At 37.3% G+C, this 22,693-nt stretch overlaps 2 protein-coding genes across 4 annotated transcripts; one reads left to right on the plus strand and one right to left on the minus strand.

Annotated features, from left to right (window-relative positions):
• Positions 1 to 20: 20 nt before the first annotated feature.
• LOC133404601 (ras-related C3 botulinum toxin substrate 2) lies at positions 21 to 5,426 on the minus strand. 2 transcript variants are annotated; one of them, XM_061680648.1, is made up of 7 exons: positions 5,319 to 5,426; positions 3,679 to 3,750; positions 2,880 to 2,997; positions 2,737 to 2,799; positions 2,130 to 2,289; positions 1,078 to 1,214; positions 21 to 216 (listed from the first exon to the last, which is right to left on the minus strand). In XM_061680648.1, the coding sequence occupies exons 1-6, from the start codon at positions 5,351 to 5,353 to the stop codon at positions 1,084 to 1,086; spliced, it is 579 nt and encodes a 192-aa protein (XP_061536632.1). In that variant the 5' UTR covers positions 5,354 to 5,426; the 3' UTR covers positions 21 to 216; positions 1,078 to 1,083. The 2 variants fall into 2 exon arrangements, with proteins under 2 accessions (XP_061536632.1, XP_061536631.1); XM_061680647.1 differs by having other exon boundaries at positions 21 to 220.
• A 2,398-nt stretch (positions 5,427 to 7,824) lies between these two features.
• LOC133403985 (cytohesin-4-like) lies at positions 7,825 to 22,246 on the plus strand. Of its 2 annotated transcripts, none has more exons than XM_061679506.1 (13): positions 7,825 to 8,164; positions 10,367 to 10,418; positions 10,524 to 10,594; positions 10,952 to 11,012; positions 11,695 to 11,813; positions 13,827 to 13,907; positions 14,588 to 14,700; positions 14,955 to 15,103; positions 15,976 to 16,087; positions 16,179 to 16,255; positions 17,219 to 17,290; positions 18,489 to 18,643; positions 21,008 to 22,246. In XM_061679506.1, the coding sequence occupies exons 3-13, from the start codon at positions 10,551 to 10,553 to the stop codon at positions 21,093 to 21,095; spliced, it is 1,071 nt and encodes a 356-aa protein (XP_061535490.1). In that variant the 5' UTR covers positions 7,825 to 8,164; positions 10,367 to 10,418; positions 10,524 to 10,550; the 3' UTR covers positions 21,096 to 22,246. The 2 variants fall into 2 exon arrangements, with proteins under 2 accessions (XP_061535490.1, XP_061535489.1); XM_061679505.1 differs by having other exon boundaries at positions 7,826 to 8,164; positions 10,367 to 10,449.
• Positions 22,247 to 22,693: the final 447 nt, after the last annotated feature.

A 22,693-nucleotide genomic window follows, 5' to 3' on the forward strand; every position in this document is an offset into this window, starting at 1 on the left:
GATGAATAAATAATCTTGCACTCGAAGAACTGCAGGCTTTTATTTTTTTCTTATTTTAATCACAACAAATATTTTTTTTTTTTTACACATTTCACTGAGCGTCAGCATGAAAGTTTGACATAGCTTGATAGCCACTTGATTGCCATTGAAATTTTCTGTGTGTGTTCAAGAATTCCATTGGAGGTCCATGAAGTTCTTTGAAAAAGGCAGATGTCACTTTCTTGGCAAGTAATGGGAAAAAGAGCATTTTAATGGAAAAATTAAGCATTTTGGCCCAAGTAATGAAAAAAATAACTTTGTCCTGCCTAAAGATGTATAATTATGAAAAAAGGTAATTGTTTCAACATAAAAAAAAAAGTTTGGATTGAAAAACAAAGCATTTTCATTATGAATGAAAAAAATAGTTTTTTTTCTGGCCCAATAAGGGACACATAATGTATTTCTTAACCTATAAAGAAAATGTTGTCTATCTCAAAATTGGACAAGTAAAGCATTTTCTGACCTATATATGAAAAAAAAACGTTTGTCTTTCATAATAATTCGGCCTTTATAGATTCATAATAATAGCCTTTATAGATTATGTTAGATTAGAGTAGATTTCTTTTCTTTCTTTTTTTTTGTTATAATGGAAAAATTAAGCATTTTCCGTGATTATTAATGAAATTATTATTATAAATATTATTTCTGGCATATTAATAAATAACTATTCATTTTCTTGCTGTTTTATTAATGAAGACAAATTAACTGTCTTTTGTAGCAGTGGGAAATGAGTTGTTTTCTGGCCCAATAATGGAACAATAAAGTATTTTCTTGCCTTTGAAGGAAAAAATAAAGCATTTACTGGCCTATTAATAAAATGTAAATCATTTTTGGCCTAGTAATGAAAAAAAAAACTGTCTTTCGTTACTATGGAAGAATTTAGTGTGTTCTCTTGCCTATTAACAAGTCATTCACTGCCAGCCTCCCCACTTAACATGGTTATTTGACTTCTAAAGCCGTCAATGGCAGTGATTAATGAAAAAATTCCGTCTCTTTTGGCCTATTCATGAAATCGTAAAACGTGTGTGTGTTTTTTACCTGTCCTCAGATGAGCGCGCAGGGCTTCTTCTTTACCTTGGTCGGCGGGGGACAAAGAACTGCTCTGATGGCTTCGTCAAACACGGTCTTCAGACCTCGCTGAGTCAGCGCAGAGCACTCCAGGTACTTGATGGCGTCTGGAACACAAACACACAAAAATCCTTTTCAAATGAAGTGAAAGTTGAAAGTAGGGTTTCAAGCCACTGACATCAGGATGAAGCTTTCAAATTTGGGTTTCAAGCCAGGGTTATGGTTTCAGGTTAGAATTTCAAATTATGTTTCAAGTCAGAGTAAGGGTTTGAAATTATGGTATAAAAACAAAGTTTAGACTTTTGACTTAAGGTATCAAGCCATTGATGAGGTTTCAAATGACGGTTACATGTCAGTGTTGGGGTTTCAAATTAGGGGTTTAAGCAAAGGTTAGGGTTTCAAGCCAGGGTTTGGGGGTTGAAGTTGAGGTATCAAATTTGGGTTTCAAGGCAGAGTTAGGGTTTCAAGTCAGGGGCTCGCATTTCAAATTGTGGTTTTAAACAAAGGTTAGGGTTGTAAGTCTGTAATAGGTTTTCAAGTCAGGATTCAGGTTTAAAAATATGGTTTTGAACAAAGATTAACATTTGAAGTCTGGATTAGGGTTTTGAAATTAGAGTTTCAAGCAAATGTTAGACTTTCAAGTTAGGTTATCAAGCTTTTTGATGCGTTGTCAAACTCGGCTTTTAAGCAAATGTCGGGGTTTCAAATCAGGGATACGGTTACAGGTTAGGATTACTAATTTGGGTTTTAAAACAGAGTTACGGTTTAAAATTCCAGTTTAAAATTAGAGGTACAGTTTCAAATTAGTTTGGAATTAGAGATTTAATTTAGGGGTTTGAGCCTTGGTTACGGTTTCAAACTGCCATCAGGCTTTCAAGTCAAACTTTTCAATCCATGATTAAGGTGTCAAAATAAAGTTTTAAACAAGCGTTAGGGTTTTAAACTATGGTTTGAAGGAGGGTCGGGTTTCAAGTAGAGCCAGAAATCTGCTCGCTATGTAGACGATGGTCGGCAGGACCCACCTATCTCCTTGGCCAGAGCCAGTCCTTGCGGGTACGTGATGGGTGCCAGTTTCTTGTCCTTCAGCTTGTCCACAGTGTCCTTTTCGTCCCTCAGGTCCAGTTTGGTGCCCACCAGGATGATGGGCGTCGACGGGCAGTGGTGGCGTACCTCGGGGTACCACTGAGGGACACACAAACAAAGGACTGTAGTTTTTTCCATTCAAAGATGGGGCGTGGTTACATTGTCATGCAAATGTCATTTTCTGTACCGCTTATCCTCACCGGGGTGACGGGCGTGCTGGAGCCTATCCCAGCTATCTACGGGCGAGAGGCGGGGTACACCCTGAACTGGTCGCCAGCTAATCGCAGGGCACATATAAACGAACAACCATTCACACTCACATTCACCGCTACGGGCAAGCGGCATAAGCGTTTCAGTTTATGGTTTTAAAACAGGGTTAGAGTTTCAAATCTGACTTATTTAAAAAGTATGGTTTCAAACCAGTGTTGTGGTTCAGAAGTTGGGTTTCAAGACAGGGTTAGGTTTTTAAAAAAATTTGGGTTTCAAGCAAGGTTTGGGGCTTCAACTCAGGGTTGTCAATATTAGCTTGTAGCACGCGTGACTCACCTTAGCTCTGACGTTCTCGTGCGAAGCAGGACTCACCAGGGAGAAACAAATCAGAAACACGTCCTACACACACACACACACACACACAAACATACATGAGGCTGTGAGGAAGAGTGCGTGTGTTTGCGTGTGCGTGTGTATACCGTCTGCGGGTAGGACAGCGGTCTGAGTCTGTCGTAGTCTTCTTGTCCGGCCGTGTCCCACAGGCCCAAATTGACCGGCTTGCTGTCCACCATCACGTTGGCCGAGTAGTTGTCAAAGCTGAAGGGAACGCCCAAAGAAGCAATTGCCAATCTTATTGATTTTGAGCAGTTTTTGTGAAGAACCCTACTCATTTTTAAGCACAAATGACACTTAGTGTGGCCGAATGAAAGGCTCAAGTTGCCATGGATTGCTTATCAGTGTGCAAAAAAAAAAAACACAACAGAAGCTTTTGAAACCTGAAATTATTCATTTTGTATGTCAGGACAAGAACCTTACTGTTTTATTATTATTATTATTATTATTATAGTTATATATGGCACTTAATGTAGCTGGGTTTAGGGTAAAATTGTCATATTTAACCTTTGAAAAAAGGATGCCATTTAAGCTGGAAATTGTTTTTACATTTTTTTTATAGCAGAACAAGAACCCTATTGATATTTAGGCACACAGTATATGACACTTAATTTTGCCGAATACGGTGTCAAAATTGCCCCATTTTGGTCCTTAGACTTCAAAGGTTGGGTTTTACACTTGAAATGATTCATTTTTAAGGTCATGACAAGAACCGCATTGATTTTGAAGCATATATGCCACTTAATTTAGCCCGACTCACTTGTCAAAATGGCATTTTTTAAAATGTTGAAAAGATGCCTTTTAAACCTGAAATGATACATTTCGTGTGTCCGTGCAAGAACCGTATTAGTTTTGAAGGATGTGCGTGTGTGCGTGTCTACTCACACGGTGGGGATGTATTCCCCCGGGAAGGCGTTGGTTGTGTAGCTGATGAGCAGGCATGTTTTCCCCACAGCCCTGGAACACACGCACACACACGCACACACACACACACACACACACACACACACACACAGTTATATGACATTGAAAAAGTCAAGTGTGTGTGCGAGTGCAAAGAGGAAGTGAAGTGTGTGAAAACAGGAAGTGGTGTGATTGACACGTTGTCGTCACACCTGCCACACAAACTCATATCGACACTTTTTTGTTGTTGTCTATATTTCATCAACAACCGCACAGGATGTTAGAACCATGTCGATCTTCAATAAGTGCAGTAGAATTTGCTGTTACTCTGTTACCTCCGCCGAGGAGCTCATGTTGTCATAGGGGTTGTTGGTCATGACTTTGGTCTATCATCATAAAATAGAATTGGTTATGAATGATAATCTTCTGAGGATAATCCCAATGAATGAATCCACAAATTGATGATGTCATTCAAATGATCAAATGGTCTTTTGGACTGGACAAAAACACGGCAAATGTCATACGATTTCATGGACAAAATTGGACTCCTGGTAGTGTTTTTGTGAGTTGGTTCGTTGGTTGAAAAGTTGCTTTCTTCATTCGGCAATGAGTCAGTCGGTTTTTCCTTTAGTCTGTTATAGGTCGTTAGTTATTTGCTCAGTTAGATAGTTACTAAGTTATTTGCTCAGTTATCTGCTTCACTAGGTAGTTAGTGTGGCCAATTAGACCCCTAATTAGTTTGTCAGTCAGTCAGTCAGTTAGTTAGTTGCTTAGCATGTAGTCAATTAGGCAGTCGGTTAGTGAGTCAGACCCATCATTAGTCAGTTGGTTAATTAGGTAGTTCGTTAGTCAGTAACACCTTTAATCTGTCAATCAGTCAATCTTTTAGTTTCTTAGCGAGGTAGTTAGGAAGTTGGTTAGTGAGACCCTTAAACAGTTAGTTAGTCATTATTTAGGAAATTGGTCAGTCAGTAAGACTTAGTCAGTTAGTTAGTTAATTGGTTAGCTAGGTAGTTTGGCAGCCAGTTAATCAGTTAGACCTTCAGTTTGTCAGTTAAGTTAGTCTGTCATTTACTTATTTGGTTAGTTGGTTAGTCAGTTAAACACTTCAGTCAGGCGTTTCTTCAGTTAGCCAGTCAGTACTTTAGTTAGTCAGTTGGTTGGTTAGTCAGTCAGTTATTCAGTGAGTGAGTCGCTCAGTTAGTTTGGCTAGTCGGTTAGTTGGGCAGTCACTCATTTTTTTCTGCCATTTTATGACATCTGATGCGCGCTCCACTGACTGTTCTTCTGCACCAAACTCATCCGAGCACCGCTTTTTAAAAAGCCGTCGTTGCGTCGAGAAAAGGAAGTTGCCAAAATGTTCCCACACAGTCGGAACGACCAGCGTAAAATTGCTCTCAAATGAGGACATTCTGGACTATTAGTCTATTAGACCAACATGTGATCTATTGATTTACCCATTACGCGTCCCAATACTTTATTGTCTTTAGTGTACAAGTCAAGGTCCTCATCGTGGACACGTCACGGATGGCCTCACGCACACAAACGCTGCACACGTTTTTATAAGTACATCAATAATCACGGCGTAGTAAATTAATCAGAGTTAAAAATTAAAGTCATACCCATCTCCCACGACCACACACTTGATTGCCTGCATGCTGCTCCGCTTCACACTGAACACGCATACACACACACACACAAAGACACACAAACCCTGTGACACCACAGGAAGTTGACACACACACAACACACATGCACACTTCTCAGTTTGTGTTTGTGTGTTTGCGTCTGTGTGCGTGTGCAGGAATTGTGGTGAGCAGTCACTTGCATCCAACTTCCTCTTTGGCTGACGTGCACACACACACGAATGCAAATGTTTCAATATCCATCCATCCATCCATTTTCTGAGCCGCTTCTCCTCACTCGGGTCGCGGGCGTGCTGGAACCTATCCCAGCTGTCATCGGGCAGGAGGCGGGGTACACCCTGAACTGGTTGCCAGCCAATCGCAGGGCACATACAAACAAACAACCAAGCACACTCCCATTCACACCTACGGGCAATTTAGAGTCTCCAATTCATGCATGTTTTTTGGGATGTGGGAGGAAACCGGAGTGCCCGGAGAAAACCCACGGAGGCACGGGAAGAACATGCAAACTCCACACAGGCGGGGCCGGGGATTGAACCCCGGTCCTCAGAACTGTGAGGCAGATCGCTCTAACCAGTTGTCCACCGTGCCGCCATGTTTCAATCTAATTTTTTTTTTTTTTATTCTAACATCAAATAATATATAAAATGTAAAAATATTTATGTTTGTTATACATTCAACATTAAATATTTTGTGTCATATTAATATTCAAATTTGAATTAAAATGAAACAAAAATTCATTGTATTCAATGCTATTAATTTTTTTAAAGACACAAATTTGCCTTTTTTTAAAAAATTCAATTCAATTTATATTCATGTTAACTATGAATCTTAAAGATTTTGTATATTTTATTAGAATTACATTTTTAACTACAATAAAAATACAAAAAATCCATCCATCTTCTACACTGCTTGTCCTCACGCAGGTCGCAGGTGTGCTGGAGCCTATCCCACCCATCTTCGGGCGAGAGGCGGGGTACACCCTGAACTGTCGCCAGCCAATCGCAGAGGACATATAAACAAACAACCATTCACACTCACATTCACACCGACGGGCAATTTATAGTCTTCAATTAACCTACGATGCATGTTTTTGGAATGTATGTTGGAAAGGAAACCGGAGTACCCGGAGAAAACCCACGCAGGCACGGGGAGAACATGCAAACGCCACACAGGTGAGGCCGGATTTGAACCCGAGTCCTCAGAACTGTGGCAGATGTGCTGACCAGTCATGCACCGTGCCACCTATTATTATTGTGATTTGTTTATTTATTATTATTGTTGTTGTTTAATCTGAAATGTTTATTGTATGTTAAATCCAGTACCAAATCTCTGTAGAGACAAAAAAAACTAACAACAAAAAAAGATAAACCAAGATTTCTAATGTGTAACTTGTCTTTACAACCAAAAGGTGGCACCCCAGCCATTATTTGGTCCTAAATCCATTCATTTTATTGAACCTATTTTCCTCAGACGCATTTCAACCCACTTTTCAACATCTCTTCAAAAATAAGTCTGTGAACAGAATGAACATGAGGCTTGCACTTGCATTTCCAGTGTGATTGCATTATTTGGCGGTTCCATTTGAACACGAGGTGACGACAATGCCGACTTTCATCACGTCAAAATTGTACGATTTAAAAAATAAAAACACATTTCAGCATAAATCTCAGATAATTGCATTCAAATAAAACAACAATACAGGAAATAATGAATAAAACAAAAAGAGCCACAATACATCGAAACGATTAACAATCAGCATAACAAATGTGCACCCACAAAAAAAGATGCAGCGCAACAAAAATTGCATTTTGTAAAAGATCTAAAGATAAAGATAAGTTAATACTTTTTTTTTTTTTTGCATGTTTTTGTACTTGAAAGTTCCTCTTTGTTTGAAAGTTGATCAAATAAAAAAGTACAGTATGGTAAAATAGTAAAATTTCATGCCTGTAATTCATATATTTGTTGTTGTTGGTGCATTAAGGGACCAAAATTATAATAAATTATTCTTTTAAATTAATTGGCCAGTTAATCAGTTATCAACATTTTTTTCTTCCAAATATCAGCATCAGCGTCGGCCTAAAAAAAAAAAAATCCCTATCTGTTGGGCCCTACTTTAAATGGTGGCAGGTGTGTGCTGGCGCCGATTTAACATGAGTTTGACATGTGATTGGTTAATTCTGTACACAGCATATCTCATTTATAAGAGGGTGTGCACACTTTTGCAACCACATTATCTCTGTTCTTTATTTTTACTCTTTTTACTAAAGACCGGGAAAAACAATCAACTGAGCTACAGGTTGTAGGTCACATTAATGGTGTAAAAGGTTTTGAAATGATTTATCCTGGTCTCATTTTTTATATCACAAAAAACATGACATTTAAACGGGGGTGTGTAGACTTTTTGTATCTACCGTCTCTATCTGTCTAGAGTATCTTTCATTCCTTTGTTCCGAAAAGAACAGGAAGTTGCAGATGGCGCTGCTGGAACATGATGTCATATGATTAAAAAAACAAAACAAAAAAAAACCTGTGGCAGCTCATCATGTTCCACCTTCATGTCAATCAATCATTTTAGTTTTCAGTCATCAGTTTTATTATTATATTTATTTATATAAGGTCTGATTTCTACCTCGGATGGAGGCTTGAGATGAAGGAGAGGAAGTGCCGGGTTTCATGTGGTCCACGGCAGAGCGCGTCAGTCATTCAAGTGTCACTTTGAACACTTTGTGCTGATGCAGCATCCACACAAGCTCACGCCGCTATTTGATTTTGTTCCATTGCACTTATTTTGGTAGAGCTCATGACTAACAGCCAAATGGGTAAGTTTAGTTTTATTTGTTTGTATTGTTGTTTGTTTGTTTTTGCTTTCTTAGGCTCGTTTGAAACGTTTAATGTTTTTTTAAAATTATTAATTTTTTTATGTTTAGTGTTTTGTTTATTTCGATTTTTGTTTTGCTTGCAGTGTCTTTTTAAAATGATTCTAAAGATCCTTTTAAGTTAATTTCTATTAGGGATTTTTTATTTATTTTGTAGCCTTTTTTAATTCAGAACAATTAATTTTTGCATTAGATTTATTTTATTTTTGATGCCATTGCTTTTGAAAATGATGGATTTTATATTTGATGTTTCAATTCTACTTGTTGACGCTTTGTTTAGGTTAAAATAAGACCTTTAATATCAGATGTGTTTATGTTTTTATTACATTTTTATTTAAAATACAATTTATACTTATTTCTCTACATACAATTTATGGCAATTCTTTTTTTTTAAATTATTATTAGATTGTATTATATTTCATCATTAAAATAATTCGTATATGGTTGACTTTTTTATTGAATTTTGTTTTTGCTGCTTTGTCTTGTTTAAAATTGTGATACTGCTGCCTTTTTAGTTTAAAATAAAAAAAAAATTCATTTCATTTTTGTTTGTGCTGTCCTTAGCTAATTTAAAATGATCATTGTTATATATGTATATATATATATATATATATATATTCTGCCTTTATATATAATCATGAATTCTACATTTATTTGTTTTTAATCAATCCATTCTAAACAGTGAATTAAGGCAGAAATGTAAACATGTAGCATGCAAACATATTTTTACATTAAAAGCAATACATTCTTTTTATTTGTATTATCCATCACTTATGATTACTAAATGTATACATGATTACTACATTTTTAGTAATGTATACAAGCTGACTTTTTAACGTGCGACACGTTTGTCCAGTGACAGTCAGACGTTTAGAGACACTTTCTAATGCTGTTCAATGAGAAAGTGTCCCTAAACATTTGACTCAAGAAGATATATAGTGTGGTGTCATTTCCTCCATTTGGTGACTATTTAAACGCTGCTTCTTCTTTCTCCTGTGAGCAACATCTTTGATGACTTATCATGTGTGCGTGCGTTGCACAAGCAGCACACAGGAAGGGCGAGTGCCTCGTCGTGTTGGCCTTCACGAGAAGCAAACAGCTGCGAAGAGGAAGTGCAGTGATGATCCTATGATCACAGCTTCACAAAAAAAGATTATTTAGTTTATACAAATCAATCATGGACTGATGGACATGTTTGGACACGATTAAAGTTATAGATGCAGAAGGTTACATATGGGACCATATTGGTAACGTGGAGTTGTCCATCAGTAAATCTCTGAACTGGAATGCATTTTTATTTTTTTTATTTTTTTCCCCCTATGCCAGTGCAAGAACACTTTTGGTTTTCAAGCTAGAGAATGATCCAGATAGCTGAGGTCCAATGTTTTGGTCCGAAAAATTGTCTAATGCCAAAGAAAGACCCATTTTCTTCATATTTTACATTGTTTTATATTATTATTATTATTATCTTTTAATATACCAAAAACAATATTTCTTATTTTAATTTTTTAAAATCATTTAAATCTGCTCATTTTAATTGTGTCTTTTGAAACTTCACTAAAGTTTCAATGCCTATGTTTTAATTAAAATCCATTTGTTGTTTATAATGATAAATGTTATATTTCTTTGTCATGTTTTTTTTGTTTTTTTATTTAAATTGTTATTCAATTTTTGCTGCCTTTGTCTTGTTTAAAATGATGATTTTTAATTAGAATTTAGGGGACATTTCATGATATTATTGCTGCATTTTAAAATGAATTTATGAAATAATGTGAATTTTGGGGTTTAAATTTATACCTCATTTGTCTTGTTTAAAATAATGATTTTTACGTTGGATTTTTATTTGCATGTGCGAAATTTCATGTCATCTTAGCTGCCCCCGTTTTTGTTTTCTAAAATTTTACATAAGATATTTTATTAAATTTTTGCTGCCTTTTATCTTGTTTAAAATGATTAGTGCTATATCATTTTGTAGGCCATTTGTATTTTGTGTTACCTTTGTGTTAATGATATAAATGTTTCTATATGTTTTTATATTTTTTACAAAAGATTTTTTTCTACGTACATATATATATATATAGTTATGGACCATGATGAATAATATCTTAAGAACAATAACAATTGACATTGCTTGTTGTGTTGCAGTTTTGTCAGACTTCACAATGGCCGAAAAGTTGGAGCTGGAGAGCATCAAGAGGTACAAGAAAGGACTTCTGGATGACATCCAGGTACATCACATCTTTGACCTAACAAATCCACGCAAAAAGTGAATTTGAAAGAAAACTTTTCCTTGGGTGCACAGAAACTGAAGGTGGAGATCGACAGTGTAATGGCCGAGATACTCACCTTCGAGTTGGCTGAGACTGAGGAAAGGTAAGCGTGTTTATCATGAGGAGATCTACAAAAGTTGGTTCGGTAGCATACTGCAGACTTTTATTTGGTTTGTTTTAAGCCCTAAAACCCAGTTTCACTTCGCAACATGAAATGTTCTGGACATGCCTATCATGAGTCGACACAGGAAGTGTGCCATTTTGGTTAGAAGTGCCTATTTTAGGGCAATTTTGGCCATTTTTTCCAGGTGTCCTTCAAAGACAAAATCCTCCTGGAGCTTTTGACATTCAAATTTGAACCGCTCATAATATATAGATGGACAACTCTAAATTTCCAACAGTGTGACCGCAAAGTTGGATGACTCAGCATCAATAGCTGTTTTGTGTTTTCTGGCAACAGAAACATGGAAAGGAAACAGTTCTCCAATGGGAAGAAGAAGTTTAACATGGACCCCAAGAAGGTGAGCGTCAAAATGTCTTGTGGTGTACCGAACAGATTTCTGCAAAGGGGTCGCATTTGTTTGCCTCCGTCTCCACCAAAGCGAGGACTTCCTGTTCAGCATGATGACACCGTGTGTGCGGTTTCCTCCACACTTGCTGCAAGTAAACACATCACTAAATTGTTTTCTTACTGGAAACTCTTCTGAGTCTAAATACACCGCTTGAAGCTTTTATGGCTGTCAAGGGATGAGAAAGAGAGAACATTTTTGTCACCTTTCTGTCCCTGGAGGTGTCCCAATACTTTTGTCCACACCCTGTACCCCTTTAAAGTGGTAAAGTAGTTTTATTTGCCCTTTTTTCACATACAAAAGCAGAACAGGGTGTGATTTTAGGGAATTGGAATTACAGAAGTTGGCTCCCGTTCACACACAAGCAGGAGAGGAGATCATAGCCAAACAAGAAGGCTCGGAGACCTCCGCCAAGGCTTCGCCATTTGTAAAATCAATGATTAATGGACTAAGATCTAACATAAACACAACTAATTGACATCCGGCTGATATACGATTATATGAATGTGTTGCATTTACATTGGGGCCAAATGTCCAATCTGGAAAAGAACTGGATTAAGTGTGAGTTATCATGGCATCACCAATGTACACATTCGACACCATATTGTTAGATATATATGTGTGTGTGTTTCAGGGTATCAATTACCTGGTGGAGAACAAGCTGTTGGAGAGGAACGCCGGCTGCATCGCTGAGTTCCTCTACAAAGAGGAGGGCCTCAACAAGACGGCCATCGGAGAGTTCCTGGGAGAAAGGTGAGGAAGAGGAGGAGGATTTGTACGTTTATTGTACAGATGGACAATGCCAAATTGTTTCACTATTTCAGTGTTTGGCCATTATGTGTGAGCTGAACAGGCCAGCAAAGTTTCATGCTTAACCCTGAATACATGGCTCAGTAGAAACGCTTTGAAAACGTCAGTCAGACATTCTTCCTAAACAACGTTAATTCCAGTCTAACCTCATCTGTCAGCCTATCCATCACCACTGCAAACAGGATGGGGCTGAGGGCTGATCCCTGATGCAGTCCCATCTCCACCTTAAATGCCTCTGTCACACCAACAACATGCCTCATCACTGTTCTGCTGCCCTCATACATGTTCTGTATTATTCTAACATACTTTCCTGCCACTCCACTTTCGCATGCCGTACCACAGTTCCTCTCTAGGTACTCTGTCAGTGGCTTTCTCAGGACGGCTGTGGCTCAGTAGGTAGAGCAGGTCGTGCAGTGACCGAACGGTCACCGGTTCGAATCCGGGCTATGACTGTCCGTATGTCGAAGTGTCCTTGAGCAAGACGCTGAACCCTAATTTGCTCCCAGTGGGCCTGGCAGTGCCATGAATGTGTGTGTGAGTGGGTGAATGTGAGGCTTTGTAAAGCGCTTTGGGCACTGTGATGATGTCGAGAAACACGATATAAGTGCAGTCTATTTATCATTTAGATTGACAGACACAATGGCGCTCCTTCTCTGTCAACACCTTCAAGGCAAATAATGCATTTGTGGTACTCTTTCTAGTCATGAAACCATACTGTTTCTCGCAAATACTCACTTCTGTCCTGAGTCTAGCCTCCACTACTCTTTCCCATAACTTTATTTTGTGGCTCATCGAGTTTATTCCTCTATAGCTCAGCACAGCACAGCTCTGCACATCACCCTTGTTCTTAAAATTGGGCACCAGCACACTTTTCCTCCATTCCTCAGGCATCTTCTCACACGATAGAATTCTGTTGTCAAGCTGGTCAAAAACTCCACAGCCACCTCTCCTCAACCTGCTGCACATCCTTCCCATCTCTAGCCCTCTGTCTGGCCAACTCGTAGAGATCCTTTTCTCCTTCTTAAGTGTCCAACGTGGCATACATGTCATCATATGCCTCTTGTTTGGCCTTTGCCACCTCTACCTTTGCCCTGTGTCGCATCTCAATGTATTCCTTTCTCCTCTCCATGGTCCTCTCCGTGTCCCACTTCTTCTTAGCTAACCTCTTTCCTTGTAGGATTTCCCTTTCCCCTTTCCTACCAGAAGATACTCTCCTGCCTGTCTCTCTGACCACCTTGGCTGTAGTGGTCCAGTCTCCTGGAAGCTCCTCCTGTCCACCGAGAGCCTGTCTCACCTCTTCCGGAAAAGCCTCACAACACTCTTTCTTTCTCAGGTTCAACCACATGGTTCTCTGCTCTGCCTTTGTCTTCCTAATCTTCCTCCCCACCACCAGAGTCATTTTACACAGCACCATCCTATGCTGTCTAGCCACACTCTCCCCTACCACTACGTGTAATCCACCTGCGTGCTTCTACCTCCGGTCTTGTAGGTCACCCTTTGTTCCTGCCTCTTCTGGAAGAAAGTGTTCACTACAGCCTGTTTGCTTTACCAACATGTCCGTTAGAATATGCACCAATCACGACTCTCTCTCTGTCTGGGGTGCTCAGAAGTACTTCGTCTAGCTCTTTCTAGAATTTCTCTTTATAGGTCACATCCTACCTACGGGGCATAGCCACAGCACAATAATAAGAAATAATCATTTCAGCCCCAGAAACCAGTTTTACTTAGCAGTATGAAATTTGGTAGACACGTCTATCAAAGAAAGTCTCAAAGCCATGCCCAAAAATACATAGGAAGTCTGCCATTTTGCTACGAAATGTACATATTAGGAACATTTTGGCCTTTTTCAGAGGTCCTCAAAGATGAAATCATCCTAGACATTTTGTCAGATTGTTCCTGGGTGAAAGGTGAAGAAGAAGAGTAAAATGTTTCTTTGTTCTCTTTCTTTGTTGTCAGAGATGAGCTCCACCTGCGGACCTTAAAGGCCTTTGTGGAACTTCACGAGTTCTCCGACCTCAACTTGGTCCAGGCACTCAGGTCTGTGTTGACATGTTCTGATGTCATCTTTTTGATGTCATTTTATGTCTTCAGACGTTGATGTAAAGCTTTAATATCATACTATGATGTCATGCTTCGATGTGAAGCTTTGATGTTGAGGTGTAACTATTTTGATAATTAATCATTTACAGACCTTAACTTAACATTGTCCAAATCCTTCGAATTTCAGTTCTGTAGTCCTCCGTGAAAGCAGACTGATTATCTTTTGTGTTTAATCAAGATTTGCATTTGTGAACATCTGCTTTTACTGCTTTTATCAATGATCAACATTTTTGCCTATTTTCTGACGTTACAGAACAAACCAATAACTGAACCGTAATAATTTTATGTTGTGCATTTTCTGCACTGTCAATTTGAAATAATATCCTGTTTTTTAAATAAAGGATGGGAATTAAAACATCCCATTCATCGATTAATGCAAAAATAATCAACAGATTAATTGATTATTAAAATAATCTACGATGTCCGGTTTTGACATCAGGCTATAATTTCACACTTTGATGTCAGGTTTTGATTGTTGTCTTGCTCCGAGTTTGATGTCAGCCTTGCTGACGGGCTTCAATGTTAGGGTAACGATAAGAGCATATGACGCTATGATGTCAAGTTATGACATCACACCATGATGTCACACTTTACAAAGTCAATTGTGAACATGGCAGACAGTTCCTGTGGAGTTTCCGTCTGCCCGGTGAGGCCCAGAAGATTGACCGTATGATGGAGGCCTTCGCCACGCGATACTGCGGCTGCAACGCGAACGTCTTCCAATCCACCGGTGAGCTCGTGTATGATGTTCGTGTCCACTTATTGTGAATTATTTCAATTCATTCTGTTTATTCCTATTGTGCGAGGTGGTAGTAAACACGACGACAAACAATAATCCACAGAGTGGTCACCCTATGAGTCCACTTAGTTTTTATCCGAAAAGCGATTATTTTTGGGACTTTCACTTCTGCTGGTCTGGGTTCTCTTCCTCCGTGGTTGCACGTGAGTCCGAATGATGTCACTTTCTGTCCATCTCCGCCGCAGACACGTGCTACATCCTGTCGTTCGCCATCATCATGTTGAACACCAGCCTGCACAACCCCAATGTGAAGGACAAGACCACGCTGGATGGATTCGTGTCCATGAACAGAGGCATCAACAATGGCCGCAACCTCCCCGCAGAGTTGCTCTCGGTAAACATGGAGGGAGGTCACCCGTGGGCTCGTTAGATCTGGAAACAGTCAGCAAAATCACATTTGGAAAGTTGAATAGCATAAGAGTGGAGGGTTTATTTGGAAATATTGGCTACATCATTATGAACGCCAAGAAGAAAATAATCACGTGATCCGGTTGCATGTACGACCAGTTTCCTTTCTTTTAACATTTACATTCATTCATTCATCCATTCAACATTTTCATTCATCTTCCATTTTGAATCAGTAGTATTAAACAATTCATTATTTAATTTGAAATTTAATTTATCAATTAAATCTAATCAGTTTTATTTTGTAATTTTTGTTTTGTTTTTGTAGTAATTATTTATTTTTAAATATATTTGAATTAATTATTCAATATGCGTGTTATTTATTTTGCAATATTATTTCTAGCAATGACTATTTTGTTGTATTATTAAAAGTATATTTTTTAAAATTATTTTTAACTACAATAATAATAACTCTATTTATATAGCACCGTTAAAAAAATCATAATGCTTTGACAGACAGAGTAGAACACAATACACCCCAAAAATTAAATTTAAAACAAATTCACACATTCACATGCGCTGATTTTCATTGTCATTTTTTGTTGTTTATTTTGTGTCTTGTTCTATGTCGTTGTGTTTTAAGGTTGAGCTTGTAATCTCATCCTGTTGTGCAATGACATAAATTCTGATTCTGAAACATCATGATTGTGTATTTTTAATTTTCCTTATCTTGGAGTGTAAATATTTTAATACTTATTTTGTTTTCATTCTATTTGCCGTGCAGTGCCTTCATGATATTGTTTTATTCAATTATTATCTCATATTTTCTCTTAATTACAATTCTTATTGTTATCGTGTTAGAAACTGTACGAGAGCATTCGCAACGAACCATTCAAAATTCCAGAGGACGACGGCAACGACCTCACGCACACGTTCTTCAACCCCGACAGAGAAGGATGGCTTCTCAAACTCGGTGAAAATATACCCCACAGAAATGGAAAAATTGGAAAATATCTTAATAATTGTGTCAAATAAGCGGTTTTAAAAAATGTCTTCATTTGAAGGCGGTCGAGTGAAGACGTGGAAGAGGCGGTGGTTTATCCTGACTGACAACTGTCTCTACTACTTTGAGTTCACCACCGTAAGGCTTCGCTTCAGACACTTCCTGTTCTCAACACGAGTTACACTGGATGGAAAATGTCTGCAAACCCTTGCTCAAATGCTAGTTTTTTTTGTGACAACAACTCAATTGAAAAATAAAAAAAAATATCAAGAAATCTCTTGGAGAGTGGAAGTAAAAAAAAAAAACACAAACAAAAAAAACAAAAACGAGATAATTTGACTGCACAAGTGTACACACCCTTTTTTATCTGGGATATGGCTCCGTTCAGAATTAACCACATTCAAAATCATTTTAAATGCGAGTCAGCACACACTTGCCGGCATTTAAAGTGCCTCTGATTAACCACGAATAAAGTTCAGATGTTCGAGGAGGCTTTTGCTGACATTTTTCTTTGCTTTCTAGCAGTAGCCAGAAGGCTTTTTGGTAACACTGACTGGTATTTTGAAATGTTCATAATTCCCTCCACCTTGACTAAGGCCCCAGTTCCAGCTGAAGAAAAACAGCCCCAAAGTGTGATGCGCAGTGTTGTGTTTGTGCCAAACATCCCTTTTGGAATGACGCTCAAAACGTTCAACCTTGGTTTCCTCGGATCATAACACATTTTCCCACGCCGGGACGTCCAGTTCTTGGTAATGTCACTGTTGTGCCATATTTTCTCCACTTGATGATGCCTTTTGTACCATCCTCCTGACTGATCCTTTTGAACTGATGCTGTATAAGCCTTTTGCAGGACATGGCTTGTGCTGTAAGATGTTACCGCAAAAATGCCAGAAATCCCACTAGAACACCTGAACTTCATTTGTGGTTAATCAGACCACTGTAAATTGTGGAACATGTGTTCTGACTCACATTTAACATGACTTTAAACGCGACTGTTAATTTTGAACAAAACCGCACCCCCAGTTATAAGAGGGGTGTGTAGATTTTTACTATCCACTCGAGCAGGTTGGCGTGCTCCTAATTGTTTGCTTTTGCTGGCAGGACAAGGAGCCCAGAGGCATCATCCCTCTGGAGAATCTGTGCGTCAAAGAAGTTCCCTTCCCGCGGAAACCTGTGAGCGTTCATCACGCGGCACATTAACCACTGAAACAATTAAAAGTAAAATAACCACTCTTCATAAATAATAATACAATTAAAAAAACACTGAGAACAAGTGGCGGCGCATGTGGTGACGATAAAGTCACGTCATGTGCTGTACATTCTTCTATGGTGCAAAAAGCCAAAGAAAAAGCAGCAGTTAATTCTTTGACGATCGCTGAAGTGAGTTCTTGTGGGGTACACGTCGCATGATGTCATCCATAATGACGGTTCAAAGTTTTGCGCTTTTAGAGAAACCTGTTGATTTTTTATTTTAATTATATTGTATACATTTATACTGAATTTTGGTGATTGTCCTCATCTCATTTTATCCATTCATTTGGACACATTTATTTTCTGACCTCACAACATATTGTAGGTTTATGTATTTTTAAATCTATTTATTTAGACCCATTTATTTTCCTCAAGATATTATTTGAATATTAATTTAGCGATGTATTCATTAATTCATACATTTTGACATTGAAATTATAATATATTTGTTGAAATGTTTCTATTTTAATTATTTACCATATCTATTTATTAACATATGTAAAGACATTTATAACTTTATTAATTTAAATTGTATGATATATATGTATATATATATATTTGTACGTTTTATTTTGGTAATTATTCAGTTCTTTCGACATATTTATCAATTTCCAAACTGAATATTTACTTTTAATATTTTTATACCTTATTTATATCATATTATATCCTATATTTACTACTTATTTGTGCAATTTCTATTTTATTCATTTAGACATAGTGATTGATTAATATATTTCTAGTTAAATGTCATTTGTATTTATTGTTTTATATATATATATATAACTTCATTAATTTTATAATGTATATTTCCTTTTTTTAAAAAATCATGTATTTTGCATTATTTTAATATTTTTCTCTACATTTTTATTTATTTTGAATTATATAATATATACGTGTTTATATTCTTTTTCATGTATTTTTATTGTTTCTTTTATTTCCCTGCATTTTCTAAAAATTATATACATAATTTGATTAAATTAAACTATAATTAATATAACAAAAAAAATAATAAAGAATTACATTATATACATAATTTTTTATTTACGTCTATTGATTGGCATCGTTTGATTTTTCCCAACTTTTTGTTGGAATTTCGGCTGTGTCTGCTGCTGTGATCTAGTACTGTCTGGAGCTGTACAACCCCAACAGTCGGGGGCAGAAGATCAAGGCGTGCAAGACGGAGACGGACGGCCGCGTGGTGGAGGGCAAACATCAGTCGTACGCCATCTGCGCCGCCAGCGCCCATGAGAGGGACTCCTGGATTGAAGCCATCAGGTACAAATTGCATGTTGTGTATACATGTTTTATGCTTGCATTTTGTGCATTCACATATGTTTACAATGTTTTTTAAAATTGTGTATAAGTTTTAACATTATTACAAAGTGTAGGAGGGGTATTTTAGCTCTCACTAGTGGTACGCACAAAACATATTTAAATGTTCAGTCGAACTGAAAGAAAACAAATCTTTAATTACAGTTAATTTGCATTCAACTTTTAAGAACAATACATTTGAATAATTTTTTAGAACTGTTTTCCAACATAATTTAACTTTTATGCGCAATACAGGTTAGTTGCATCATATTTAAGCACCTTATTTTCCGTTTCTTATGTTTAAGTGCAGTGTTTATGTTCAAACTGTGCATAATGTTACAGTGACTTATATATATATATTTTTTTATTTTTTTTAATATTTATTTTTATATTGGTCATAACATTGGGGCTTGGAGAGCCAGGTATTTTTAAGGTGGCATTTGGTTTAAAAAAGTTTAAACTACAAATGCCAATTCCATTGAAGTTGGGACATTGTGTAAAACAAATGAAAACAGAACTCAAAGATTTGCAAATTATTTTCAACCAATATTAATTTGAATACACGACAAAGACTAGATATTTAAACTGATGAATGTTATTTTTTGGGGGCAAATATTCTCTCATTTTGAATTTGGTGCCTGTAATGCATTCCAAAAAAACCTGGGACGAGTGAATATTTGCAATAAATCAATAATGTTCATCAGTTTGAACATTAAATAGCTTGTTTTTGTACTCAATTGAATATAGGCGGGAAATAATTAGCAAATCATTGTATTCTGTTTTTACACCATGTGCAGAATTATTAGGCAAGTCTAATTTTTGAGGATTACTTATTAATCACCAACCGGTGCTTTAAATTAATCCAAATGTGAATAAACGCCAAACAAGAATGTTTAAGAAAGTAAAAGTGAGGTTTAGGCTTTCTTAATATATGGTCAATATGTGGCCAATTATTATGCCACTAAATGAAAAACATTTTGCCATCTCACCATTTTTATTTTCATTTAAGTGAGAATTATAAAGAAACAACTGAAAACTTTACAATAGAAATGGATAGAAACTGATATATAGATAAAAAGTGACCAATCGAGCCACCCTTCTTTTCAATAACGGCAATAAACCTTCCATCCACGGATTCTGTCAGGTTCATCATTTGTAGTCGACCAGGCGTTTGTGAATCAGAAACCAGAGCCTCCCAGACATTGTTACTGCTTTCCTTCACTCTATATCTCCAGTTTCCTCCAAATTCTCAATTGGGTTCAGGTCAGGTGAGGAAAGGGACCATGCCATCAGTTTTTCATCTTTCAATCCTTTCCTGGCCAGCCACGTAGAGAACTTGGATGCATGTGATGGAGCATTGTCCTGCATCAAAGTCATTGTCTTTTTGAAAGATGCAGACTTCTTCCTGTACCACCGCCTGAAGAAAGCGTCTTCTAAAAACTGACAGAATGTTTGGGAATTCATTTCGAGCCCATCTTCACCCCGATAAGGTCCGACCAGCTCGTCTTTAATAATACCAGCCCATACCAGTATCCCGCCTCCACTTTGCTCTCGTCTGAGTCGAAGTGGAGCTCTGTGCCCGTCAGTGACCCAGCCACGGACCCATCCATCTGGTCTGTCTAGAGTCATTCTCCTCTCATCAGTCCATAAAACCTTTGATGAATCTGTCTTCAGTTCTTCTTGGCCTAGCCTAGATGCTTCAGCGTATGTCTTGTTCAGTCTTGGTCTTTTTCTCAGCCTTTCTTACCTTGGCCATGCCTCTGAACACTGAACATCTTGTACTTTGAGGTATTCCAGGTAGGTTGCAGTTCAGAAATATGACAGAGCTTGAAGATAATGGGTTCCTGGTAGCTTCACGCTTGATTTTTCTCAAATCCTTTGCAGTTAATTTGCATCTTTTTCTCTCAATATGTTTCTTACGAGCCTGTTTACTATTCGCAAAAAAACGTTTGATGGTTCTGGGATCACGCCCCCAAATCTTAGATTTTTCAAGAGTGCTGCATCCGTCAGAGAGACTTTATACAGGGTGTTGATCTCCTTAGGCCACACCAACACTCATTACACAAATACACAGCACCAGCTTTGCTTTATCCAGCTGGGAGCTAGGAAATATGCCTAAAAGTGATGATATGGTCAAAATACTTAAATGCCTAATAATTCTGCAAACTGTGTATTAACGTTATACACAATGTCCCAACTCATTGGAATTGGGGTTTGTATATTAAAGATGTGTTTTGTGTTTTTTTTTCTTCTGGAATGTAAGTCCAGTGATGAATGGGGGAATCACAGTATCAATTTTGGAAAACCAATCCCTATTGATTTTGAAAGGGCGAGCATCACCAAGGACCCATTCTACGACCTGGTGTCCCAGCGCAAAAAGAAGCTGATCAAGCAGAACCAGAACCAGCAGAACTGAACCGGACTCTGGTCCAAGAAACAGACACACTGGAGATTTAGGCTCAAGATGAAGGAGCTTCCTCTTCATGTTTGGGCCTGATGGGAGCAGGTCCAAACGGACGGCACCGTGCCCAGTCTTGTGCCAGGACGCTCCAAGTTGCTTCTTATAGCCATTGAAGAACTGGATTTTATTTCTGTACTTGTATTGAATTCTGGAACGGTCCTTGGGTAGGCATTTGATGCCGTTCAGATTTTAAGCCATTTTGGCTGTGCTCGTGGAATTTGCCAGATGATATACATTCTTAAACATTTTTATAATTTCCATTTTTCTTCATTCAATTCAGCAAAATTCATAATAAAATTTCCCAAATTATAAAAAATAAAATCTACATTTAGTGAATTTCAACGTATTGCTGCAAACTTTGAATGGATTACAATTAGCGCCATCTGGTGGACAAATGAATTAGTTTACTCGTCCAAAGGTTTGATCAGGCTGATTGTACAGTATACAGTACATATCATGATTATAATTACATTAACGAGGCACCCTGGCGGACAAATGTCAAAGACAATTTGTTGCATGTTTTGAATGCCGTACAAGTAGAGCCATCTGGTGTACAAATATCGAAATTAAAAAGGCCAATTATTTAATTAGGCTCAAAAACTACAGTAGGCCTACAGCATATCACGCTATAATTTCAGTAGCGCGGCACCCTGTCAAATTATAAACTTTACATAATAAAAATAATTTTATAACTTTTTTTTGTGGAAGCTTAGTGACCATTGAGGGTGGATATTCAAAGGAGCTCTTTCAGCTTTAAACTATTCATCACTTCCTCTTCCTTAGTGCAAGCAGCTGGAACGTTTTTACTGTACTTCTGCTTTCCTTTCACACACATCTTAAGAAATGTATTTTGGATAGTATAAATATACAAAGATACTTCTTAGGTTTGCATTACACGTGACACAAGTGCACATCCTGTATCGTTTTCATGACCACTTCCTGTTCTTCCTCCGTTTGACTTCAACTATAGGTTAGTAAGTACTGAAAACATGGCTGTTAATGTCAAGATGTATCATATATGTAATGAAAAATATTGTTATATGAATATCTCTTTGAAAGTGTCAATCAAAACTGAGCATTCATTGTCTGGCTACTATAAAAGTGAATCGAACTGAATGTCTTCACAAGTGTTGTCTTTGCTGCCCTCGAGTTGCCAAAGCAGTAACTTGCAACACCCCCCAAAATAAAAAATTAAATAAAAAACGGTATAAATATATTTATACAGTATATAAAAATGATATATTTCTATAATTATTATTTCAAAATATATAGAGATATTTTGTAGAAAAATTACATGACAGCAATATATTTTATAGATTTTCCTAGCAAAAGTATATCAACAAAATTACAATAATAGATAAATCGAATGATTAAATAAATATATAAAACAAATTAAATCAATGTGTTAATAATTCAGTTGATTGGTTATTCGGTGTCTGTTGCTGGTGTTTCTCCTTTTTCAAAATATTTTTAAAAGTACATCTTTTATTTTCTCGAAAAAAATATAATGAACAACAAACAAAAAAATATGTAGAATTTTTAGAAAAATTTTT

Source organism: Phycodurus eques, chromosome 6, assembly GCF_024500275.1.
Source record: "Phycodurus eques isolate BA_2022a chromosome 6, UOR_Pequ_1.1, whole genome shotgun sequence".
Taxonomy (NCBI): domain Eukaryota; kingdom Metazoa; phylum Chordata; class Actinopteri; order Syngnathiformes; family Syngnathidae; genus Phycodurus; species Phycodurus eques.

Coding starts and splice junctions, on each gene's coding strand:
- LOC133404601 (XM_061680648.1), bottom strand. CDS start 5,353: ATGCAGGCAATCAAGTGTGTGGTCGTGGGAGATGG. Junction 2,998..3,678: donor GGGGAATACATCCCCACCGT/GTGAGTAGACAC, acceptor CGTTCCCTTCAG/CTTTGACAACTACTCGGCCA. Junction 2,800..2,879: donor CGCTGTCCTACCCGCAGACG/GTATACACACGC, acceptor GTGTGTGTGTAG/GACGTGTTTCTGATTTGTTT.
- LOC133403985 (XM_061679505.1), top strand. Junction 11,013..11,694: donor TTAACATGGACCCCAAGAAG/GTGAGCGTCAAA, acceptor TGTGTGTTTCAG/GGTATCAATTACCTGGTGGA. Junction 15,104..15,975: donor TCCCCGCAGAGTTGCTCTCG/GTAAACATGGAG, acceptor TTATCGTGTTAG/AAACTGTACGAGAGCATTCG.